The sequence below is a fragment of the Centruroides vittatus genome, unplaced genomic scaffold (genome assembly GCF_030686945.1).
Source record: "Centruroides vittatus isolate TY-2023 unplaced genomic scaffold, ASM3068694v2 scaffold_1167, whole genome shotgun sequence".
In the NCBI taxonomy this organism is placed as follows: domain Eukaryota; kingdom Metazoa; phylum Arthropoda; class Arachnida; order Scorpiones; family Buthidae; genus Centruroides; species Centruroides vittatus.
The window spans coordinates 177598-205371 of record NW_027122671.1 but is presented as its reverse complement, the minus strand read 5'-3'; the positions used below and the strand labels follow the sequence as shown (position 1 = coordinate 205371).

Genomic DNA, 27774 nt, shown 5'->3' with positions numbered 1-27774 from the left:
ATCGCAAATTCTAATAGTTCTGAAAATAGATTTATTTTTGACACTTCATTCCAGAAAATAAAGTTTCTTCCATTTCACACTTGAAATACTTTTCCACTGAAAACTTTCAAGCAATATTGCTTCAGGAAGGATTTCGATGTGTTTTATTAATGGAATCAATCAGTTCTTCACTAATGAAGAATTTGGATTGGACATCAATTCTGGGTTAAATCCTTCTTAACATTTTTATATTTTGAAATATACTTTTTTCTATACATTCTCTTCGACTTTAAAAATTCATAGAAAATTAATGAATCCGATTTTCAGAATTCTGAGCCATATATTAATTAATTAATAGAAGAATTAAATAGGATTCTGGCGCAAATTCTGGGTTTAATCTGCTTTTCTTTTGAGAATTTTTAAAAAACGGAATTTTTGATAGAAAAGCATTACATTTTTTGTCATCTGTGAAGGTCGCCGCGTACATAACCAAGGAGGTTACAATAAGCCTTAATACCACAAGCAAACTAAAGCATGTATATTATTTGAAGGGTTCTATTCGTGTTCAACATTCGCATTTTTCCAGTTTCTTTTTCCCTCATATTTTCCATTTTTATAAAATCAATTAAGGGCGATTTTACTTTCCCACAAATGTTTTGAAATGTTACGATTTTATCTTAATTTTTTAATAAGTAATTTTGTAAAACTCAATAAATGTTACTTTAATTAAAACGAGATGGCGCTGCAATGATTATTAACATACTCGCGATGTATCCCTACAAAGCATTGATATGGTCAATCTTTTATGCATGCAGGTTACGTTATGATTTATAAAATTAGTTGCGGCCAAAAACTGAACACAAGAATTCTCTTACACACGAATTCATTCTTACATTTATAATTTCACTAGAGAGTATGTAAATTTTAAGCATAATCTGGTGCATACACCGATTTCATATGCACCAAATTATATTTTTATTGCAAAATAAGTGTAACAGAAACCAAAACGTCAGTTCGAATACTTAATATTCTGCGATATTATACTTTCAAATTTACATGAAAACTCACGCTTCTTGTATAAATGCGATTTATATATGAAAAAAAAAGGTTATTGAAGGATTGATAATTATTATTTATTTTACCAATATTAATTCTAATGTGCTCTATAGAATTAAATCAAGTTTACTGTTTAAGATTTAAGTAGGAAAAATGAGGCTCAAAGGATATGGGCTAATGTATTATCCTTACTTGATAAATGCTACATAGATCATTATCTGCTTGGAAAATTACGTCAAGGATAGACAAGTATCTTCATTTTATAGTTAGTAATCATTAGCTCTCATAACATTATAAGAATTCCGTATAGCTATCGTCAAATGATAGTTTGATAATGCTAACGTTTGTATGTACAACATGTCCGCTGCAAGCTAACAGCGATTAATAGCAGTAAACTAAAACTGCTTCTTAATTTGTATGAAATTTTTCCGAGAAATTAATGATTCGCATGTCAAATATCCAACAGGAAATTCTCCATATTATCAAAGTTCGTTTTGATCGTCTCTTCGGCAATCGAAGCAAATCGTGATATAACAAAACAAAACTGTACTGACAATTAATCAACTAACGTTTCCGATTTATTTTATCGGCGCGTATCAATTAACGTTAGAATTATATTAGATATTAATTAATATTTAAAGTTCTGACTAAATATCCTGGTTTTGGAATTAAAATTCTATCGTTTTTGTCATCTCCAACGATAATTTATCACTGCCCACAAACTCTTCTTCTTCACGCTAATTATATATAATTGTGTTAAAATAATACGAAAAATATATTAAAATATCCAGCTTACAATTCTTTTTGTTTCTATAATAGTATTTTTGACATTTCAAAAGTAAAAAATTTAGTTTTAACGTTTTAAAATACTTCTTGTTTTTGTGCACTTAACGTGAGAAAAACAATAGATTTTTGGTAGAAAAACAGTTTTAAAACCCTATAATTTTACGCTTTTTATGTCTGAATGTAGAAAACGAATGAAGAGGCAATGAAGATACTTTTTCATTGCCTCTTCATTAGAGATAGAATTCGAAAACATTTTATATGTATGTTGCCGCAAACAATATTGAGCCACGTATATTGAGAGTCTGATCAAAAGCTGTAGGTAAAAGGAGGATCAAAAGCACTTTTTATAATTTTAATTATTATAAAATAACAGAAACCTTAATTTTCAGGTAGGGATGACTTTTATTTTAAAAAAATTGTAAATACTAATAACGAGTAAAATCGTCATTAAGTCCGACCCTACTGGAAATACACACGACCCCCTTTATCTCCCCACTCCCTCTACCTTTAGTCATCAAAATTTAACAGCATCAATTTCTCTAATAAATAAACCACCCTGCAAAATTTCAAAAATTTTCGACAAAAAGTACAGGAATTATTAAGGTTCAAACATGGTGAACAAAATCTTGTCCCCTCACATCCATATTTACAGAAATTACCCCAAAATTTTTTTCTCTCTCTCGACGTTTCAAGGTGTCCTAAGTCCAAAAATGTAAAAACCTGGGGATCATTTCTTGCCGGATAGTTATACTTTCCTTCTGTTATAATAGCAAGGAAAGTAATACGAAAAATTATTAGAAAGTAAGCCTAGTTACAATTAATTGGCTTATATAGAAGGTTAAAATGACTTCTTTAGAGATTACGTCTTGAAAGTTGGAAACTTTTCGTAATATTTTTTTCAAATTTCTAATTATTTTTTAAGAGTTATATATATTTAATAAAGTGAAGAATTAAAATATTGTTTACAATTAAAATCGAAAGAAATTTATCCTCTACAATGTACCAAATTTCTCGTTCGTATAATTGATTGTTGCTGTAATAACAGGATTATCGTTAATGTTATCAAATTAAACAACTTAAACAGACCTAAACAGGTTTGCTATTTATTTTATTAAGTGTAATACCTTCATATATCAAATAGTACTGATATGTATGATGATAGAGCAACACTGATACATGAAATTTTCGTAAAATATAATAAACACAATGATGAAAAGAATAAAGATAAAATAAAGTTCTTATATCTTATTAATTTATACAATTTGCAAGTATTTATGGTAATTTTATATTGCATATAAATTATCGTAAAAATTGAATATATTAATGCAAATTTTAATTAAAAAACTCTTTGAAATTTTGCTCTAGAAACACCATTTTTCTATTTAACTATTGGGTAATTGGATAAACATTGATAAATATTCAAGTCACAGCTTAAGTTAAATTCAGTTAATGTAAATAATTATAGTAGAAAAACAATTTAAAAAACGTATTTTTACATCTAAATATTACAGAAAAGGAAATTAAAATTATATCTATTATAAAAAGCATAGGCACAAGCAAAATAAATAATTTTCACGTACAATAATTGCAGACTAAATAATTAAAATTACTTTAATCAAGTAACTGGAACAGAAAATGAATATATTTTTTATTATTATTAATGAATACCTTAAACTTTTAGTAATATTAATAAAGAAACATAATGTAACAAGTGATTTAGTGCCGAAATTTTAAGTTTACATCCTTGTTTTATTCTATTGGAATATTATAAAAATATTTTTAAATTAGTTATAATTGACTCATCTAAAGTTTCGAATTAAATATTATTTTTAGCATGTTTATATTCCTATTATTGTTTTATCGCACTGACGAGTTATTATTAATAATTCTTTAGCGCGACAAAACAATAATAAGATAGTATTCTTCACATTAAGAATTTGAACAAAGTATGTCATTCAGTTAGAATTTATTGTTATCTTATATGCCAATTTCCAAGGTGTCATTTAACTAAATTGTAATTTTAAATAAATAAATATTAGATAAAACTGTTTAATAGGAAGAGATTAGATAAAATGTATATTAAAATTTGAAGGGTCTTTAAAAATATATAAATTTTGGTGTTTCACAAAGTTACTTTTAAATTATTTTGTTTAATTTTGAATCTTTTTAAATGGTTTTAAAATGATTAAATATTTTTATTTGAACTGTTTCAGTTTTCTATTTAATTTTGATAAGAACAAACAGTCAACGTCAAAAAATTTACGCTCTTAATTGAAATGCAATTATTATTTATATGGGTAATATCTTCTTTTTAACGTTAAAAACAAAGGTGTAGGCCTATAAATATATTTCCAATATAGTCCTAAGTTATAAATTGTGCGCAGATATCATACGCAATCACGTGGTTCCAGTTTCATTAGATTTTTGTTGGAACTTGTATTGCTGCAGGCTTCCATTCCATGAACAGTAGCTTCATTTGGTGTTTCTTTAGTATTCAATGCGCTAATTTTTCACAACTTATTGCTTTTAAAAGTGTTAATAGCAAAATACAATAAAGGTAAACTATATTTTGAAAATTATAGTTTGATATAAAATTCGTTAAAGATATTTATTTAGCGTTTAATTATGTTAATATAATTAACAAAAATATTTTATTTAAGACTTAATATGATGAAATGTTACAATTTTAAATATAATTTTTAAACAAAACTTTTAAAGCAATGACAAATATTTTGGTGAACTTTTATATAAATAACTTGGCTGTACTTATGTGTTTTTTTATTGACAAATTCCTTTTTTTTAATATTCTACCGATAAGGAATAAACTTTACGTAACCTTTTAATATATTTCGATTCAATTATTTAACTTCTACTTTTTATAATTTTAAATACTGTTAAACATAAATAAATATTATTATTTTACCGAATTTATTCGGGATATATTTAACAGATAATTTAGGCCTAATATAGACAATAATTTCAAACGAATTCTTATGCAAACTAACCATTTCGTATAGGCCGGATGGCCGAGCGGTAAAGGTGGCAGCCTACCGCTCTGGGGGACCCGGGATCGAATCCGAACGGGTCGAATAATCCCCAGGAATTTTTCGGGGGTGGTCCGTTCGGATATGTCGGGCCCCGTCCCTCACCACCCGGTCGCCCCATTGTGGGCCTGGCCGAACCCATAATGGGCCTACTAAAAGAGGCCCTCTTAGTGCCCACAGGGCGGAAAGAGTTAAAAAAAAAAAAAAAAAAAAAAAAAAAAAAAAAAAAAAAAAAAAAAAAAAAAAAAAAAAACCATTTCGTATAAGGATTGGCTTGAAAATATATTTTTAACGCTAATAAGATAGAATGGAAGGAACTGAAGACAATTGTTTTTCTATCGAAAGAATAGATGAAGTGAAACTAAAACTAACGTGTTTATATATATTATATACGTGCAAGTTTTACTAAAAACTTTTTAAATTATCTGCGTGCGTAAATCCTGAAGGGTTCAAGGAAAAGAATTTTTAACCTTGACTTGAAGTTTGGAAGCAACTTGACATAAACCACGAATTAGCTTTTATATTTATCAGAAGACAAAAATTAAAATAGGAACATTTATTTCACTTTAATATTTTCCGTATTTATAATATTTTATCTGTTATAAAACATTATATTTTGTATTTAATTTATATAAGCTTATACAAATTACCTCATTTATCAATTCATTTATATATGTTTGTTAAAAACAAAATGTAATTTTAATAATAATTTAGATCATATTAATTTTATATTTGCATTTCATTTAAAATATTAATGCTCGATTAATACATCGATTTTGTTAAATAGATCGGTAAATGCACGTATTGTTTTTTTTTCCGTACGGAAATCGTATGGATAATACTAAAAATGATATTAAGCTCTTTTATTATTAGGTTCTTAGAAACATCTTTATTCTTATATAAAGCCGTTGCAAATTCTAAGAATTTACGTTCAAAAGTCAGTAATCTTCGTGACTATTTGATTGCAAAACTAGTGACCGACTTTGAAGTTTTTTTTTTTTTTTCCTCGTTTTTATTATACCTGAATTGTCTATCGTTGACAAGCAAACAGTAACCCTGGTTAAAAAATGTAATCTGTAGACATTTCTAAGAACTATTTCGCGATTTTCCCATTACATTTACAAATAAAATGGCAAAACAAGGCAATTATAGGAATTTTTAAAAAAAAATTTTACTTGATTTCATCATAGACATAACTTTAAATTTGACAATTACGATTTAAATATTAAATGCTTTTTAAAAGTAATTATAATATTTAAATGTTTTTATATTTAGAAATAAAGTAGGAATGTCAACGAATAAAACTCCTATACGTTTGAGTAACGTCGTGACAGGACAAATATCAACAGATATTCTTTATCAACAGAGTAGTGAAGTATGTATTTAATATGAAATTGCAGGCTAATTAATATATTATTATAATAATATATTAATATTACAATCTATTTACTTTTTATAGAAAGTAGATTGTAAAGAAAATGTTTGTAAAGGATCTTTTATGAGAACGGCTAGCACGTCAAAAGTCAGAACTAAAGAGGAAATAGCCGAACATGCTAAGCAGTTTCTTGAGGTTTATTTTTCCAGCACAAAAAGGTTAACGATATAAGCATTTTACTTTATTTTTTCAGATAATTATTATATAACCTACTCAGTGGCGGATTACCCAATAGAGGGGTCGCCTAAGGCCTCGTCGTATCGAGGAGCCTCAACAATTACATTGTAAAAAAATTAATAGACGTTTAAAAAGTGTATATTTTGCAAAAGTTAAATGGTCTTTTTAACATTAAAATATAAAAGGGTGGTTTTACGTAAAGGGTCTTATATCAAAACGGCGCCTAGAGCTTTAAAAAACTATAATCCGCTACTGTATATATTTGTTATTTTAATGTAATTAAATACTGTAGATGTAATAGTGAAGTCCATCAGAAAAGATTGAAAGAAGTGTTAGAAGAAATATCTCAAACTGGAACATATGAATTGAAAGAGACTGAGTTAATATACGGTGCTAAATTAGCTTGGAGAAATGCCCCGAGATGTATCGGAAGGATTCAATGGTCAAAATTACAAGTAAATTTACATTTATTCTTAATTGAAATATTTTTTTATTAATTAGTTTTATGAATCGATGAAATTCGTATAAAATCATTCAAGTATTTAATAATAATATTTTTTTAGTTATTTGATGCTCGTTACGCAATGTCTGCAGAAGATATGTTCGCAGCAGTTTGCAATCATCTTAAATATTCCACTAACAAGGGGAACATTAGGTATGTATTTTATTCAACATAACTATTTCTGTGTTCGTTTCATTAAAATAAAATATTTATCTTATTAAAAAGTAGGATAAATATTTTAATGAGTAATTTATGAAAAAATTTTGACTAATTAATTTTAAATTTAAATAATAATAATAATAATAATAATTTTAACTTGCTCCCTTGTAACTATTACGGTTTAGTAAACAAATTTCTGTTATATTTCTTAATTGTGTAAAGTTTACTTTACATAATAAAGGTTTAAATCAAAGAATAAAAATGAAAAGTTTAATTTTGTTTTTAAAATCAAAATAACTTTAATTAATAAAATAAATAGTTCATATTCACACATTCATCATTGAAGACTTTTTATATAGATCAACAATCACAGTGTTTGCTCCGAGAAAAGAAGGAAAAGCAGATTTCCGCATATGGAATAATCAAATCTTGTCATACGCAGGTTATGTTCAATCGGATGGAAGTGTTATTGGTGATCCGGCTAACATCGAGATTACAAAGGTTTCTAATTTGTTAAATAATACAAATTCAATTGACTTTTAAAATGTTTACATATTTGCATATAACTTAATAACAACTAAAATGACTTTTTATTAATTTTTATTTTATCATATATAATTTTCATTTGTTTAAAAATCATTGTTAAAGAATAAGTAGGAATTTTGAGATAAAATTTTGGATTATTATCTAACCTAAATTTGTTTGCTTTAAAACGTGTAAAATTTGCATGTAAATTAGTAACTTTTAATAAAAAAGTTCTTTATCAATGTTGCTAACGGTTGAAATATTAGAACTTTAACGAATGCTAAGAAATACAGAGATTCTCCATGACATTCTCTGTAGTCCCAGAGGTGAGAATCTTCCAAAAAACTGTGGCCATTTTTGAACTTAGAACTCTACTCGTACACTTAATTTCTACTCGTGCAGTTGTTTCTTACTATACCTGCATACTCCAATAAATGTCCATAGGTTTTACACCCTGTCTTGCCAAAAATCGGATAACCAACACTGTTTTTACTTCATGCTGGAGAAGTGCCACTATTTTCTTGGTCCGTTGTCTTAGGTCCTTGCTCGTCAATAATATTGCCAGTGGCAGTTACTATTAATTCCCATGTATCAAAATTACTAAATCGCTTGCTTTACCGAATTTTAATGACCCGCTTTGTAAAACTCCTTTGTTACTAGACAAGAATTACAGTGTTTTTCATTAGTTTTTATCGAATTACGATTATTCTTCAAATTTCTTAATCAAATTAAAAATTTATTTTTTTAGATTTGTGAAGATTTGGGCTGGAAAGGAGAAGGTGGGAGATGGGATGTTTTGCCTCTCTTAGTTTCCGCTAATGGTGAAGATCCCGTTTATTTTAAAATACCCGAAGAATTAATATTAAGAGTGCCCATCACACATCCTAAGTAAGTCGATTAATCGGAAATATTTTAATTATTAATGTGCATTCGTGTAATATCTAATTAAAACATAGAGATTGAATATACAAGGAAGAAGAAATTTAGGGCATATATATTATAGTAATTTTGGAATTTATTTCTGAAAATGCTTCCTTTCGAAATTATAGCAATTTTAAAATTAGCTGTAATCAAATCAATAGAAAGCTATGGTATTGACGTGTTTCTAAATGCTCTTTAATACGATGAACCATTACTGTAATTAAGAGACGGCGGAGGTTCATTTTATGTATGGCCGAGCTAACGGCAATATACAAAAAGCACAACTGTACAGAAAACTTTTCTAACTGCTGTAACTTAGGTCCAAAAATGTTTCCTTCCCACGTTTTATATGGAATTTTTTCATTTTTATGACCCGTAGAACACACTGTTAAAAGTTGACGAGACCTTTCAAAACATCGTGTATTTATAGTATTCATCCGAATCGATCTGAAATATTGAGAAGATGGGCTAATAAATAATAATAATTTCTCATTTTCGGGTTTTGAGTGGATATAAATAATAAGGTGTATTTGTTGTGTACAGTGCTCTTTTCTACTTTTAATTTTTGTAGTAAGATGTAAATTAAAAATACGTTGCGAAAAAAAATCATTTCTTAGTATAGAAATATTCAGGTGGACATGTCTTCTCTGTTCAATGTGGATCATTGTCCATGACTTCTGGTTTTCTCCAATAGTTGTGTAATATTGCATATTAATCTATTTTAAAAACAAATTTCATTTATTTTTCTTTAAATGTTCTTTTCTTATAAGAATAGATTTTAAAATTAATGAATTATAACTGAAATATAAATAAAAAATCTTTCTTATATCTAAAATAAATTGAAATTAATATATATATATATAAATATATATCTGTATCATATACTGTAAATATATATCATATACTGTATTTCAAATTATTTAATTCACAAAATGTAATCATTCTAAATACTTATTATTCACAAAAAATTCATAATTACATTACTATGGATATATAATATAAACTGTGTATAAAGATAAATAATTTGAAAGATGTATTTTCGTGAGAAATTTTAATTAAGAGTTATACAGCTGTTTCTATTATATAATCTATTATACAAATGCAGGTTTAATACAATGGCTGAACATTAAAAAACATTTATACGGTTAAAATATTTAATAAAAATTGAATATGTTATTGTGACATTGTCACAATGCTTGGATGTAACTTTTAATCATCTTTTAAATTAAAAATCAGATGACTTCTTCCGGTCCACGGGAAGTTTGTAATCTGGCCCGACCCCTACGCTTGCCATGTTTGTCAGCGTCGCCAACAGACTATAAAACAGAAGACATAACCAATTAAAAGGGGCAACATACATTATGCAAGAACCTTTAACTAAAACTGATTCAACGTCCAACAGCGTTCCCCAACTGGTTGTACTCCGGACTAATTTGGCCTTGAAAACAAGGAATGTGGCTTTGGTAAACATTTGATGAATAACTACATAAAAATTGTTGCATGGAGCATGGCCCATGCAACATGATCGATGTCCTCTCTGAGATCGAGTAAAATATTCCGCAAATTATAATTGTAAAACTGATTGACGTGTAACTTACACTCGAGAGTGTAGCTTACACGTCTCCATGGGACGTTTTATTTGCCTTTTTGTATTGATGCAATCCAGTATTTTATAATCTACTTGTGAAAAATCACAAGTAGATTACACATCACACCAGTAAATTTCACATCAATAAATTTTTATTTAATTATTAGTCTGTAAACTTTTCCTTCCCCTTGAAAATTTTCTGCGACCTTCCATGAACGAGGCAATAGAGAAATATCGTTCATTAGTTTATTTTATACGAGTATTTACAGAACAGGATAGAATGACGCATTTTCTGTTAGTTGATGGTGGAATTTCAGGCCCTCTTCGGGGTTAGGAAAAGGGTAACCCTGACAGAAGGGAGCAGGGGTCCCAAATGCCTCAATGTACGAGCGCCCCTGATGTCTGGTCTCGATTTTCATCGAATTCCGTTCTTGAGATTAACGAAGGACGGACAGAAAACAGTGAGAATGTATAGGTTTGCAATCTAAAAATTGCAGCCCAAAAATATATTTTTATTGTTAAACATTGTCAGATGGATTTCGGTAATCTTTAACAACGTGTAACGGTCAGATTACTGAATTAGTCATTCTATGATAATTGATCGTGATAATTCGCTACTTTGGAAGAAAACCGGCACAACTCAAAATAACTAGTTTGAGAAAATCCCATTCAAAGATTTAACTGAATATCACTTATCACTTATTCAACACTCACATAACTGCTTTCTAGTGGCCGAATACGCAAGTTACTTTTATGACACTTTTACACATCAAAATGTACTACATTTTCATTTTGATTATGACATAATCAAAAAATCGCACTTTTTTGAGTTGTGCCGGTGTTCTTCCAAAGTAGCGAATATTATATCTATTTGCTGTTGTAATTTCGATTTATGCTAATGTTGAATTCGAATGTAAATGATAACTCTATATCACCATTTTTATCTTGTTTATCTTGATATTAGGGTCATCGATAAAAAAAAGGGGGAAAAACAGTAATAATCTGAATTGGAGATAGAAATTGTAGTGAATAATTGGCCATGATACAGTAAATATTTCTCTCCTCGTCTTGTAGTCTTGTTCTACTCCTCTAAAATGTATGTAGGTACGTGTCTGTATGTGTTTGCAAAATTTCAGAAATTTTGCAAAAAGATTGGCGTATTTGAGATTGATGTGATTAACTTTGGTGGTTAAAGGCCATGGGGTAGGAAGATAAAGGGGTCGTGTGTATCTCCAGTAGGGTCGCATTTAATGACGACATAAAACCTACCCTTACCCTCAAAATTAAGATTTTTGCTATTTCATAATAATTAAACTTTGTTTTTAATTAAAAAAATGATAATAGACGGTGCCTTCAAAATTTTAAATGTTGCCTGGAAAGTTAAGCAACTCATTGCTGGACTTTTCCCCTTTCTTTCATCGGCAGTAATTCAATTTAAATTTACAAAATCTTTTGTCAATTTTTTCTGAAAGTAATTCTTTGTTCCATTTCTTCACTTTTGAAGCATACAATCATATCGTATTGACTTTCATTTACTGCAGCAATAATACAGCATCGCTAAAGGGGAGCTCTAATCTTTCTCAGAAAACAATGAAGCAATAATATAAACTAATAAACTTTAATATATTGAATACAATAAAAATGGAATTGTCTACGAATATAGCGATGGGAAAAAATTTGAATAAAAACTTTAAAATCTTTTCTTTCGTGGAACACTCGAGGTAAGTTTGAGGAACACTGGTTAAGAACCACTGCACTAGTTCTAATGCTGAGAATATACCGTTGTAAAACTACTCCAAAAAAATTTTGCAAATTCCACAAAATTTATGCATTTTCCTGTCGCAACAGGAATGCCGATTTTCAAATTTGAAAGCTGTTCTTTTATTGTTATAAAATTTGGCATCTATAGCTGTTCCAAACGAGTTGTTAAAGCACAATTTTTCGATAACACGGATATCAGCCGTTATCCGAATAGCTGGTTTGAGGAAACTTTTTTCCACTTGTAGTAAGGCTCAGCACTATTTCAAAACGAAAACCAGCTTAAACTTTCTATCATCTTCTTTTCCAGTAAGCATAGCGGTTTCAGCGCATTTTATTAATCACCTATAGTTACGTGCGTAACGTTATTTGTTAACGAACCTACTCTTTTTAATTAAAACGGTGATTCATCGCACCCTATATAATGTCATTGTCACTGAACCTTCCTTGTACTGTAGATGAGGACAGCGAATATTGCAAATAAAACTAGCTATTTTTAAAATATAATCCGTGGGTAATTTTTATACGGTAGATGTTTTGTCGTTTTCAGAATTTCTGAAGGATGCCCAAATTTGTTTTGAATGTAGCTTTATATTGTTTGTCTTGTACGGAATTCCAAATTCGGTATTTTTCTTCTCGAGAAATAATCATTAACTAAAACGCTTTTCGGATCAAAGGTCTTCAAAAAAGCTTAACAAATGCACGTCTCTTTTCAAATGACGTCCACTGCCGTCGAGACATCAGCGTTTTCTCGGATACCAATCAGGATAAGTTGGCTCTAATTTTCTTGTTTGGGGCCGTCCATAAATTACGTAAGGTATTTTGGGGTGGGTGGGGTCAAGGATTTCTTACGATTTCTTACTCAGGGGTAAGAGGGTACTAGATATTGTCTTACGTAATATTCTTATTTTTATTTTTTGATCTCGTTGAGTGGAGGAGTTTTGTGGCTTTAATTTGGCGGTTTCTATTAAGATCGCTCGCTGTACTAACGTCATCAAGTGTGATGTGATAAAATAATAACGCTTTCAGACTCACGCTCTACACATACTTTATCATGGGAGAAAAGCCGTGTGGTGGTTTCTCTCATTTTTTTATTAGAATAAGTGCACCACTCCTACGGGTGTATAACACTAAGAATACATAAACCAAAATACATGATACAAAGTAAACATAAAATTAGTATTCGGTTTTTAGTGAAAACTAAAATGTAAAACTAGATATTAGAAATTTTAAATAATCTTTTCTTCCATGTTTTTGAACATAATTGTGAAAAGCATCAAACTGTGGCTTCTGAACAAGCTTATCTAGTGGACATGGCCACCTGAAACCAAGCGTAAAGATTTCTAATTTCAGAATAAGTCTATCTTGATCGTAAATTGAACAATGATTGATCATATGGTCGACGGTGTGTAGGTTTTCTGTAGAGCAATAGCAAGAGGCAGTTTCTGCCCGGTTATACATCGCCAGGTAGCTTCTAAAATTACCATGCTCAATAAGAAGTTGAGCAGTAGCAAACGTTAAATCTTTAAAAGCGATGAGAACCTGCATTCAACACTAGGAAAATAAAGTCTTGTTATTCTACCAGTTTTACTGCTCAGCCATTGTTGATTCCACTTTTGCATAGCGTTGTCATGAATATAATTTTTAAGGCTGCTACGTGAGAGAGGGATGCGAGTGTAGTCTAAGCCAGTGTCCTTTTTAGTTGACTTAGCCTCAAAGTCGGCTTTTTCATTTCTTAGTATGCCAGTATGGCCAGGAAAAAAATATAAAAGTTATCTTATTTACAAGATTTTTAATATGGTGCTGGATATATGTGATTTTATGCTATTGCGATTGGGATTTAAGTTAATAGAGCTTTTCGGACAGACTGAGAGTCACTGTAAATGTTGATAGACAGAGTTTTATTTGGTAGTGATGGCCCACTGAACAGCTTGGTAGACAGCGTCTTCTTCAGCTTGATATGTGGGGTACTCTACCTTCTAACATATTTTGGGCAAAATATGCCAGTTTGCAGGAAGATACAGACACTTGAGCCAACATGTAGGGGGCCTTTGAACTCATCTGTATAGATACACCAGATGCACCCTGGGGATAACCCTGCTTACAGGGTGATCAGAGGCGTACCGAGGGGGGCGTTGGGGGCGGTCCGCCCCGAGTGTCACCCATGCTAGCTACGCCACTGAGGGTGATGATCACAGTTAGTAGGGTAATTGCAATGTGGAAGCATATGAACAGCCGTAGATAGACCGTTGTTGAGCCTTGATGTTTGTAGTTCTAATGTAGCAGTTTAGAACCTTTTCTACAATACATAGTGGCAAAGGAAGGAGCTCTGCTAGTATCAGAGAGGCATTAGTAGAAACAGTTCTGCAGCACTTTGAAATTCTGATGGCAAACTGTCTTTGAAGAGAGAGTAATTTACTTGCTACTGAATTTTTACTAGTTACATGACCCCAGCTAGAGGCCGCGTAATGTAGCATTGGTTGTATTGCCCCATTATATAAAGTTTTATAAGCCTTATGATTTAGTTCCCAGGTGCACCTAGCACATTTTATAGCATGTAGTTTATTTTCTCGGCCTTAGCCAAAATGTAATCAATATGGTAACGGAATGTGGTTTCTCTCTATTCTCTCTTGTATTATTTTGTTTGACGTTTCTGTTTACACGTGCACTATCTAGTCGATCTGTTAAAGTATTTTGCGTCCTTTTGTGAATATAAAAATTAATATAAAAATGAATATTATGACGTTGATTAATGATGATGATAATAAAAAGATTGTTAATAATTAAAAAATAAAGTTCTTAAAATAAATTGTTCATTCTAATTCATTAAATTTTTATATTTTTAAATTTGTTCACATAAAGTCTTTTATAAACAATAGTACCTATTAATTAACTAATTAATAATTATATATTTTGGACCTAAGGTTTATAGGGTTTTATAAAAAAATTGTTTTTGTTAAAATCTTTCTATAAAATCATGCCTAAATATTATGTAAGATAGGGAAAGGGGGATCAAAGAAAATATTACGGTTTCTTACACAGGGGTGGGTAGGGGTCTAGAATGACCAAAATCGCCCTTACGTAATTTATGGACGGCCCCTTTTCGAATTTTCTTTTTATATATGTTCAACCTTCGATTCAGCTGCAACTTTGTTTCCTAGTTTCTTTGCCTCTCTCCTCTTCGATTGCAGCTAACTTTTCCTCCGCTGTATATATCTTAATTTTACAGCCTTTTATGAGATCTAAAATATTTAAAACCATCATCCATATTATTGTAGCGATTGTGTTACCAACTAAATAACAACAAAACGAATGAATCATATCATTTTCGATGATAATTAATCATAATGCTTATGATAAAAATTTTAAATTATCCAATCATAAAAGACGATTATTGTCAATGTTACACGTTTGTTTTAATTTTGCTTAGAGTGTAATAATTTTCTATATGATTGCATGGCGCTTATTCGAATAAATGCAGTATAGAATAATTATTTGTATGAACACTATTAGTTTTATAAGTGTATTGATCGAATAACTGTTTTTAAAAATTTATCAAAGGATAATCGGTAGTATGACAAAAGATATTTAAATTGCAATTAAAATTTTTGTCCTTTGTAATTTAAAATAATGTGCAACAAATTAATAATAATAATAAACATCTTTAAAGCAAATAGATGTCTCTTTCCATTGTGCATTTTCATTTTTTTTCTGTAAGGAGTATTCTACTCAAATATTTCATGCCAATGAGCGAATGAAACCATTTTGAGTGTATTATGCTAGATGCATGAATGTTCTTTATGCTATCATGTTATGCATATTAATAACATAACAAAGAATGAGGACGATTTCAAAACGGTTATACGAAACATCACCAATGAATTCCCCACCACAAACTGCGAAGAAAATGTATCAACAGGAATCGTAATACCAAGCGTTTTCGAGAGATTAGCCTGCAAAGACCCCATCAATTTCATACCAACAGGCCTTAACAAAGAGATAAATGCATGCAAGTGTATGCATGAAACAACTTTATTTCTTACAACGTACACGTTAAACATACTTGCTTACTAAACGTACACGTTAAACAGCTGCTTGCGATACTATGCGTGAAGCGCTTGGTTTTTGAGCGTGTTACAGAATCATTGTATTTTATGGTGGGGAATTCTTTGATGTTATATACAGCGTCTTTGAATCATCGCGTGTGTATGTACATGAATTTAGCATTTGTCATTGTTTTTGTATGTCATGTCTAGACATTGTTTTAGGTATTTTAATGAGTATATTCTTAAATTGGGTTTTTTGGAATTTTTAATTTTTTGCCGGTATCGCTTTGTCAAATATCAATTATATCGAAGGAACGGAGTAAAAATGAGCAAATATAATTCTCTGTATAATTTTTTTGTTTTGAATTTACCTTTGAAATTCTATTCGTGCATTTACTCACGTAAAGTACTGTACATACAATTAAGTTAGTTTTGGGACGAATGTCAATGTGAGGTGATGAAATAAAGCGCAGTCAGTATTGTTAAGAATGTATTCGACATTTTGAGCTTGGATTAAAGGAAAAAAGGATTTCATTATTTAGAATATAATCTATAATGTTTGATTTGCAGAACTTTACATTTTAAAATTAAATCGTTTCTAAAATCGCTAGTAAATTGTCATTTTTTTTTGTAATCAATAAATATATCTAAAGTTTCTTATCATTCTCTCATATTGAGTAGTTTATCTATCTTATTTGCTGTTCTTTAGAAAAAATTATATATATATATAATAAATGATTTTTTATTATATATAAATAATGATTTTTTAAAAATTTTTTAATAAATGCAACGAAATGATTTATTTAAAACACGTATTATTTTTATTATTTCTACTTATGTATTTAAATATTTAAAATTTAATGAAAAATTAAAAACGGGAAATTATTTATATACGGTACAGTAAGAAAATTCCAATAGAAATGACGATAACAATTTAACAATGTAACCTTGAAAGGTGTAGAATCAATAATTATTCTTCAGTTAATTCATAGAAACTTGCTTATTTTTCTCGGAAACCTTGAACAGGGTTTTTATAAATACAAATCCGATTCAAAATTAAGCATATTTTATTCCACGGATAAACAAGCGCACCTGTTTTTTTCCCTCTTTTTTGTGTAATATTAAACTATTTATATTATTATTTATACTATAAACCGTGTAATATTTAGTTAATAAAATTATAAAAATTTGTCATTTTTTTAAAGCTAGATTATTTTCCTCATTAAAGTTGACATTACTAAACAATCCTAACTCTAAAAAAATAAATAAACCATTTTTATTTACAGCAACGTATTAAAATTCAACCTTCAACGCTTCTTAAGAACATCAAGACATGCGAGTAGTCGATTAAATTAAATGCTATTTTAAACATGTTTATTACAGCTGTTCGCACAGCTTCTTACCATGAGTGTAAACAGGAAAATAAATCGAATTAAGCCGTGCCTACATTCACTTCTGGAGAAACTTTTCCGCAAACTTAAGAACTTCCGGAAAAGTTTATCCAGGAACTCAATGCGAGCGAGCATCATAAGGGAGATTTGCGATTTCTAAATAAAGAAGGCCGTTTTTATAACAAAATGTCATAACCTGTCTTACAATCTTCGTTAGGAAGTTGGAAGAAATCCAGCTCGCCTGCAGCAACTTCGTTTCGGTTCATTTTTCCGTATTTAGTATCGTATCGCGAGAAATAATGATCATATTGTCATTTTCGAGAATGTTGTTTGAAAGAAAGTGTTTTCTGAAGAATACAGATGCAAAATCAAAAAGTTTTAATTAATATTAAATTTGACAACTGTTGTTGGTTCATTATAAACCAAAATTACGTCTTTCCTTGCACTTAATGTCAGTCGAATGTAACGACAAATATTAAAACAAGCTAAAAAATTAGTAGATAAATAAACATGGATTAAACACGCCCATAATAAATTGAATGTGATCAAAATTAGATGTGCAGAACTTCACTTAATGAGTAGTTTTTTGCAAAATATTAGAAGTCATACATACTGGTAAATACGGTGATTGTGATCTAATATAAACGCGCTTTAATCGAATGCTTTAAACAATATTACAACGAAATAAACATTTGTGGTATCTGTTGGGATAAAAATCAAATTCAGTTGTCCTACTCTGCTTTTTGAAGATCACAAATACTGACAATTTCCTTCTTGATATTTTCTGTGTGTGTTGTTCATTGTTGCGCTTAATAGCTTTATACATTTTGATACAAATAGTAAATAAATAAAGTCCGAAATCGGCTAATCATGAAAAAAGACAAATTTATATTCGTACCTTTGCAAAATTTGTAAAGTAAGATTCGTCTCCTCTTGCAGTATCCATCTCTCGTGCATTCATCTCGTCGAAAATAGGCCATCGTACGTGCTCTCGCTGCTTAAAGGTCGAGGCTCTCAATTGTATAACGATTATAGAAGATTAAGGAAAATATTTTATTTTTTTCTAATTGTTTTCTTCCACGTGTTGATATTTTTTACGTAAATGATTAATTTGAAGATTTGCTTCGTCATTTGTAAATTTTTTAATCATTCCAGATGATTAAAAATCTGAATTTTAATTACTTTTACAATAAATCCCATAAAAATTTCTGGAAATTAAGCTGATCTTTATTTACGACTAAAAACGAGTCTGGTTGCTTCTTATCAAAACTAGTCATATTGGCGCCCAGACTATTAAGTTTAAGAATAATAAACACCAAAAGTTTTTCGAAAACAGATTGTTTTTGAGTATTACGGAATAAGAGAGACACGGAATAACTTATGTAATCTCTCCAGGTACAAGAATTTTCATACTATATTTACATTCGACTCTAGTTGCCATTAAATCCTTTTCAAATGAGGACGCATTGCCGACTCCAAAAATTCCTTCTCGTGCAGACTGCTACAAAATAAATAGGACAGTAAACTTTGTCCTTCGTCACCAAATGTATGAAGAAATAGGCAATTTTTTTTTATTAAAAATAATTTTTATTTCTAAAAAGTTATAAGAGATGGCAGCACATTTATTCGATAATGCAATAAAGATGATTATATCCGAGTAGGCAAATGAGATTTTTGTTCTTAGTAGAAAACGTTTTTAATAACGTTTTACGCAGAAGGAAAGGTAAGATTAAATTAAACAGGAATTTTATTAATTTTTTTTAGAAATAACATATAATATTTAAAAAAAATAAATACAGTTATAAAATTACGTGATGCATACCCGCCTATTTTTCTATTTTACCATGAACGACAGAATTTTAATATTTGGTTGTAATATTTTATATATTTGAATTTTGTATAAATTATTTAATTAAATACAGGCATCAAAAATTACAATAGCATAATATAAAGTTAGTTATTTATACAATCAAACTTACTTATACTGCAGGTTATTAAGATGTTTTCTCTACAAATAAACAATAACGATAATCCAGTTTGAAAAACAGGATTATCTTAATCTTCCTTCTCAGATTTAATCCACATATGTTTAATTTTCTTTTTCTATTCGATAGAAAACAAAATGTTAACTACAAGACGAGATATCAAAATATTTTGAAAAATATTATCTTGTAACTAATTTTAAGTTTTGATATTTAATATATTTTTTAAAAATTGTTTATTTTTAATTTTATTATTTTGGCATGCAGCTGATACTTTAATAGAATGTTACTTCAGAAATTGAAGTAAACTTTTTCACATTAATTTTTCCTGCTCTAATTTAAACTTGCTTGAAATTAACTGATATTATATATATTTATTCATAAAATACAAACAAATTATATATATATATATATATTAACATTTTATTATTAAGAATATAATTTTAAGTTTGCATACTTTTTACGATTTAAATTTGTTCAGTGACGTTTGTGGTTTCACATACATAAAATTTTAAGGACAGGAACTTTACATGTAAAAAGTTGCTTTAAGTAATACGTAAATGTCTACTGATGTTAGTTTTCATATACATTGTTTTTTAGTTACGAAGGAATTAACGAACTTAATCTACAATGGTTTGCTGTTCCTATTGTTTCAAATATTTCCTTGGATGTTGGCGGAATAGAGTTTCCCGCTTGTCCATTTAATGGCTGGTTTATGGAGTCTGAAATTGCAAGAGATCTCGTCGATGAACATCGTTATAATATCCTTGAGGTAAAAATTAAAATAGATTTTATTCTTAAATAAAACAAACAAACATTAAATAATATATTATAGGACGTTGCGTTAAAAATGGGACTGAAGACCATTTCTTCCTCCACCTTATGGAAAGACCGTGCTTTTGTGGAATTGAATTTTGCAATTCTACATAGTTATCAGGTGAGTTACAAAATTTATTTTCAAAATTTTAATTTGTTTAAGATATCAATTTTAATGCAAATATTTAATAGAGCAAATAAAAATTCTATAGTATGCTTATTAAATGATATATTATACCACTAGCGCAGTTAATACAATATACAGTAATTCAAGTTCTTCATAACACGTGCTTCGTACAAAAACAGATCACCGCATGTGATGATTGTAGAGTATGCATATAACATCAAGCGTGTTAAAACGCATTTTCTGAGTGGAAAGAAAGTATTCATGTGTGGATTTAATTAAATGGGGCTGATATATATAATATTCTGTGACCTATAAGAGCGTAAGGTAAACTGTCTACACGTCTAATGAATATAATTTACTAATAAACGATCTTACCAAAATCTACAGTTTACAAAGGTTGTTTAAATTATACTTTCTAATAGTAAGTGATAATTTTTACATTATTATTGAGAATCAAAAAGTTTTTAAAATCTAAATCATCGAAAGATCGATGGATTTGCCATTTAGCATGACACGTAAAGCATAAAGTCGCGGCACAACATAGAGTATGCACTAAAACTTTTATTCTAAAAATGATACAATAATATAACTTAGTTATTTGCTGATTATTATTGCTAATTTTTCTAAAATTCCTTAACAATTGTTTTAAATAAATTTGTAGCATAATTAGTCAATTCTGAAAAATACATTCATTATAAAAGAAATCTTAAACGAAAACGATTATCAGCTTTCTCTAGACATATCTTAAGTTTTCGTATGTTTATAACTAACGGAAAATAAATAATTTTAATTAAAAATAGACAATTTTATCATCGTTATTGTTGAATTTTAATAAAAATATTTTTATTTCAATTCTCTAATTACCCTTAATTTCGTCAAAAATTTTTATTATTTTTCAGAAAGCAAACGTAACTATAGTCGATCATCATTATGCCTCAGAATCATTCATGAAACATTTAGCTAAAGAGCAGACTTTGAGAGGCGGTTGTCCCGCTGATTGGGTCTGGATAATACCTCCTCTCAGTGGAAGTATTACACCTGTCTTCCATCAAGAAATGCTCAATTATAAGTTGAGACCAAGTTATGAATATCAAGTAAGTTGTTATTTATTCAATTGACAAAAATTAGTACAGACTGGAATTATTATTATTTTCGTTTCTTTCAAAAGGAACCAGCGTGGAAGTCTCACGTTTGGGAGAAAGATGGTTCCGGAGACAAATCTCAAATACCGCGCAAAAAAACTTTATTCAAAACTATTACTAGGTAAAACATTTTTTCTATATTTAAAATATTATCTAATATTTTTCTAACTGATAACTTCTTAGCGCCGTAAAATTTACTTCGGATTTGTACGGTAAAGCATTGTCTCGTCGTATAAAAGCCACGATTTTATTTGCAACAGAAACGGGGAAATCTGAACAATATGCAAAGTCTTTAACTAATATTTTCATGCATGCTTTTAATGCAAAAGTAAGTAGATTTTAATTAAGTTTTGTAATTGTGACTTTTATATGCATTTATGCGTTAATCAGATGATGTGCATGTCGAATTATGACTTAACCGAGTTAGAACACGAGACTCTTCTTCTTATTATCGCTAGTACTTTCGGGAATGGAGATCCTCCCGAAAATGGAGAAGTAAGTTTAATCAATATTTACGAACGTTAATAATTCAGAAATACTAAATAACTATTTTATAAAAATTTATTTTGATTTTTAGGAATTTTTGAAACATCTTCAGTCTCTTCAAACTACTGATAATTCAGAGTAAGATTTAGCTTAAATATAAGTAAGTCGTGTTGTTTATATTTATTTAAAAATTTTCCGTTAAAATAATAGTGGCGATTTTGAGAATGGCGAATCATCAAATGTTGCCGATTTTGAAGTTGGACTTTTAAGCAATATTAGGTAAATCAAATATATTTATTTATAAATTTTATTTATCGTATACAGTATTTATTTTTAATGTTTATTTCTTGAATTTACTTGAATTATATATATTAAAAGATTTGCTGTATTTGGTTTGGGATCGAGCGCATATCCGAAATTTTCTCAATTCGGGAAAATAGTGGACAATTTATTAGAAAAACTTGGTGGAGAGAGAATTTTAAAACTCACGACTGGTGACGAACTTTGTGGTCAAGAATATTGCTTCAGAAATTGGGCGAAAGAAGTCTTTCAAGTTAGTAAACTAACATTTTGAGAAAAATTAAAAAATGTCCTTTTTAGTTATAAAAATATACAGAAGTTCTCGTTTTGTAAAACTATTCAATTAATAATAATATCTTTTTCGATGATCTTAATTAAATATCTTAAAACCAATATCAGCGTTTATTATAGTATAAAAATTGTTTTGCTGCAAATGATATGAGGAAGTTTCGCTAAAAATGTTTAATAAGACCCGTAACTTTAAACAATTCTTTATCTATTTATTTAAAATAGCTTTAATAGTTTTTGTTATCAACATCTAAATCAATATACAGAACTGTTTGTATATAATATTGAATAGTAATATCTACAGAAAATTACATCGAAAAGGTATGGGGAAAAGTTCATCTTCCTATTATGTCATCAAAAGATTGTATCCAGATATGTTATACGGTCTCGTTCAATTCAGCTACCTTTTTACAATGAGAGAATAAAGACTTCATAACAGTTTTCAATTTAGTACATCCATCATTCGTAGAATGAAAGGTTTTGTACGTAACAATTATACTAGGGCTATATTCTGTACTTAAAAGGAAATTAGTAAACTACTGCAAATAGTTTTCTGCAGAATTTCCACGGAAATTGAAATTATTCGTATAACCTCTCTATAACTTAATTTTTATCGGGAAAACGTTAGTAATTTCGAATTTTAAACTTGGTATATACTTTCAGTTTTGTTAATTACAGGAAGCGTGCGAAGTATTTTGTATTGGTGAAGATGTTGATATGAAAAATGCTACACAATCATTAAAATCAAGTAATACCTGGTCGCCCGAAAAAATTCGCTTGCAGTCTATTAAACTGTCTAAAATTGATATATTGAAAGGTTAGTTATGTAAACATCTTTGATTAAAAACTATCCTTAATATGGAATAAGAACTAAAGTAAATAAAAATAATTTTAGCTATTTCAAAGGGAACAAATAGGAAACTTTCTACCTGCTCTATAAAGGATGTGACATTTCTCACTCCAGATTTAGATGAGTATGTATTTTATCTATATTAAAGGAATATTGTTTTTTGTTATGTAAATATAAGAAAATATTTTGCAGGCGGCAAACTATATTGGTGAAAATAAATAACGATCAGTCTGAACTATCGTTCTATCCCGGAGATCATATTGGTATTTATCCAGTCAATAGAAAAAAATTAGTAGAAGGAATTTTAGATAAAATGAAAACAACTTGTCCGGATCCACAAACTGTTTATCAAGTTGAAAATTTAGAAGTTGTTCAAAGTTTGTTAGGAGTAAAAGAAAAATGGGTTAAAAATGAAAAATTTGTACCGTGTTCGATTTATATGGCATTAAGTAGATTACTAGATATAACAACGCCTCCATCTCAACACTTACTTGGTCTTTTCGCTACGTTAGCTACAAGTGAAGAAGATAAAACAAAATTAGAAAGTCTATCTAAAGTATGTGTTATGTATTAGAATATTTGGTTAGATTTACCTGTGGTATACAAAATGGCGGCTCGTCTCTAATTTCAGCAAACAGAAGAAAAACAGTGGGGACGCACGTTCTAACCTAACCTGACCTAACCTATTCTAATAATTTGGTTGGTAATAATTATGCTAATTTGTTAGAATAAGTTAGGTTAATCGTCCCCACTGTTTCTCTTCTTTTGTTTGTTGGAATTAGAGACGAGTCGCCATTTTGTATACCATAGGTAAATTTAACCGAATATCTTAATGTTAGTAATGTACACTTATATACATATTTAATATTTAATAACATTTCAGAACACCGAGCAATATGAAGATTGGAAAGCTTATTATTATCCAAATATTTTAGATGTTTTGGAGTTGTTTCCTTCGATTGTTATTACACCCGCTTTTGTTCTTACTCAATTCTTGCCACTACAACCTCGCTTCTATAGCATCAGTTCGTCAGAAGATTTCACTCCACGAGAGATACACGCAACAGTTGCAGTTATAAAATTCAAAACTCAAAGTATATATATATATATATTATGTAATTTATAATTTTACTGTATAGATAAAAAAACTGAAGCTTATTATTTACGCTATTTTTATTTCTATACAATCGTTAAATTCAGATTACTGCATTAATCCAATTAATACAAATGCATAAATGCAATTAATGCAAAAACAGTTATTGTTTTTTTTTACTTTTATAACTCTACAAATAAATGGAATGAAATAAAATTGCAGTAGAATGATTTTTTTACAAAAAGGAAAATTTTCTTCGTAAACTGTAAATTTGATTTTATTGTTTACATTATTTTTACAGAAGGAAATGGTCCATTACATTACGGCGTATGCTCAAATTATTTGGCAACTACTGATAAAAGCACGGAAGTAATTTGCTTCATAAGAAGGTAAATTTTCAAATATATCTTACAGAAACGCATTATGTGTGAATAATTAAAATTCATAAAACGTAGAACAAAAAATAAATTTTTAAATATTATTTTTTAAATTCCGACCCATAACTTGACATTGATTTCGAGTAACCATGATATCGTGATCATTAAATTCACAATTACAAGAGATTCATGAATGGCTCAAATTTACTTAATAAAGTTTTCTCGTTTAAGCTTCATAATGCAGTAAAAGAACGAGAAATAATTATAAGTTTTAGTTAATTTTCTTTATATTATTTAATCAACAAAAAATATATTTATACTTTTTAATCAATCACAATTATAACTTCAAAATCTGTTGATATCAGAGGACTTCTTCACAACTGTTCTTGATCCTACTCTATCCAAAGTAAAGTAGATGAATCTTTTCAGACTGTCAGTTATATAATTATGGTCCAACTCTGAGATGTTCCTCTTTATTCGTATCATTCATCTAGTCTAACATCAACGCTTTCGTCATTTTCTTTTCAATATTGTTCATGAATTTCTTTCCTTCGTTTAGTATCTACCATTCTTTCAAGTTCTTTTCGTTTTCTTCAATGAAGATAACGTTATCAGCAAATACAAATTATTAATTCCTATTCCATGAATCGAACTGGTGGTTGGTCGCGTGTTCTAGCCTCTTCAACAGGTTGAGAACGTAAAGTTTTCCGTGTCTTATTCACATGTCTATCATCAAAATAGGGTCCAGTTTTCATAAAAAGTTCTCCCTGGAGATAGAAATTCTCCCGTTGTCTTCCATTAATCTAACTCTTTCCTTAATCTTATCCATTGTGTTCTGTGAATGTACAATGAAAATCCAATGTGCTAGGCACAATGTCTCCTTCCTCTTCCAAAACACTTACTGTCCATAAAGTCCACAGCTTTTTCTGCATTGTCGTTCATAACTTTTTACGGGCATACTGAATCGCTATCCTCTCTATCGCTTTATAGAGCCCGAAAGACTTTCTCTGCTTTAAAGAATCTTCTACAGTATAGATTAGAGTTTGAGTTATTTGGGCTGAAATATTTTAATAGTTAAGATGAAAAGGAAACGAATTTTATAATTAAAAAAAAGTAATAATTAAGCTGGGCTCATTATACTAGACTACATGCAGAAGAATAGCAGATGCCAAATTTTGACTGTATAGTTGAAAACATACACGGTGCCTTACGTGATCAAAAACTTGGGAAACACGTTACCATGACAATGCGCGCCTGAACATTGCTAAAGTCGCCAAGAACATTTCCTGTAACTATGATGCAATAGAATACGCAGAACTGATAGGTAGTATTGTTGTATGTGGCGGCATATCATGTTACTACGCTATTTCTTCACAATTAAAGTGTTATGTATTCTTAGTTTATTCCCATATTCAGAGAATGCTTTGAACTATAGAAATTCTTGATTCATCGAAGAACTTTTTCACTACACATGTCTCAATATTTCATAAGGTTCCATAGCTATTTTCCACACAAAAAAAAGCAAAATAAATTTTTTAGTACTACGCTCTGCTTGTCACGATTAATTTTGTATTCTGTAGGCGCGTAACAAGCATTATTTGTGCGCTCTAGTAACAAAGCGAAGCGTCACATTTCCGTGTAATTTTTGAACGGATGCATCTATAACTGTTTTTTAATGATATATTGCACAAACAGATCCGGAAATGCATAACGAATTATCACATCTTTCGAAAATTATAAATGAATTACGGCGATTTATGAAATAATTTTAAAGATGAAATCTTTGCGATTAATTTGTAAATTTTTCTTATGTATCGTAGTGTTTCTTATCGTAGTAATTTGTTTATTCATTATTAGTGCTCCGAATTTCCATATTCCAGCTGATAAAACCGTTCCAATTATTATGGTTGGTCCCGGAACAGGAATTGCTCCTTTCAGAAGTTTCTGGCAACAAAGAAACAGTGAAAAAGAACGGGCTCCAGCCACTGGTGAGTAATTAAATACATATGTTTTATATTTTATATCAAAAGTTTAAAGAAAATGTCTCAAATAGAAAAATTTGGAAGTATGATATTATTCGCCGGATATCGTCATCCTGACGTGGAATTATATTCAAATGAAATAAAATTGATGAAAGAGATTGGAGTATTAAAAGATGTATTTACAGCTTATTCTCGTTTACCCAAACAACCAAAAGTAAGTAAAGACGTTTCGTTTCTGATGACGTAAATTTTTAATAATTTTCTTTTTCATTTTTTATCATATCAGTGTTATGTACAAGATATAATTCAACAAATGTCGGCAACAATTTATCATTTAGTCATTAGGGAAAAATGCCATTTCTATGTTTGTGGAGATATTATTATGGCTCGTGATGTTAGAGACACATTGATAACGATTATTCGACAACATGAAGGCTTACCGCAGAAGGAAGCAGAGATGTTAATGATTAAAATGCAGGTGAGTATATTTTAAGTTATAATAATTATATAAATTTTATTATTGTTTATTATTATTTTATTAAATATGCATATTTTTAGAAGGAAAATCGATACCACGAAGATATTTTCGGAGTAACGTTAAAAACAGAAGAAATTACGAAAAAGGGCAGAGAAGAAGCTAGATTAAATCTAGTAATTTAATTAAATGAAAACACAGGCCTATTTATTCTTGCCGCTCATTATAATGAAAGTAATCATGTTAACGTTTACTCGCTTTTATATACAGATATTATAAAATTTAATATAAATTTCCATTACGATAAATAGTGGAAATAAAATTCAAATAAATTTTGAAAACTAGTTCTACTACCTTTTTTTATATAACTTAAAGTTTTCGAGTTTTAAAATTTGAAGAATATTGTTGATTAAAAAAAAATTGTACGAAAAGTTGTATGTAAAAAATGAATAATTAAATTGTGTGGATTTACCATACATTCTCATTTTA

At 29.2% G+C, this 27774-nt stretch overlaps 1 protein-coding gene across 1 annotated transcript; it reads left to right on the top strand.

Moving 5' to 3' along the window:
• The first annotated feature begins 4248 nt into the window (after positions 1-4248).
• Positions 4249-27774, top strand: LOC136986728 (nitric oxide synthase, salivary gland-like). Its single transcript, XM_067284318.1, has 25 exons — positions 4249-4378; positions 6141-6240; positions 6325-6458; positions 6770-6932; positions 7041-7132; positions 7498-7639; positions 8412-8551; positions 19950-20121; positions 20185-20286; positions 21192-21386; positions 21461-21555; positions 21618-21762; positions 21825-21929; positions 22012-22058; positions 22131-22199; positions 22299-22473; positions 23187-23325; positions 23404-23482; positions 23551-23914; positions 24242-24452; positions 24753-24840; positions 26686-26816; positions 26882-27024; positions 27097-27288; positions 27369-27774. Exons 2-25 carry the CDS (start codon positions 6154-6156, stop codon positions 27468-27470), a joined length of 3312 nt encoding a protein of 1103 aa, XP_067140419.1. The 5' UTR covers positions 4249-4378; positions 6141-6153; the 3' UTR covers positions 27471-27774.

Bases quoted from the DNA above. Each gene is read 5' to 3' on its own strand.
- LOC136986728 (XM_067284318.1), top strand. From the start codon at position 6,154: ATGTCAACGAATAAAACTCCTATACGTTTGAGTAACGTCGTGACAGGA. The intron at 21,763-21,824 runs GTAAGTAGATTT...TGCGTTAATCAG, and splicing joins TGCATGCTTTTAATGCAAAA to ATGATGTGCATGTCGAATTA. The intron at 24,453-24,752 runs GTATATATATAT...TTATTTTTACAG, and splicing joins TATAAAATTCAAAACTCAAA to AAGGAAATGGTCCATTACAT.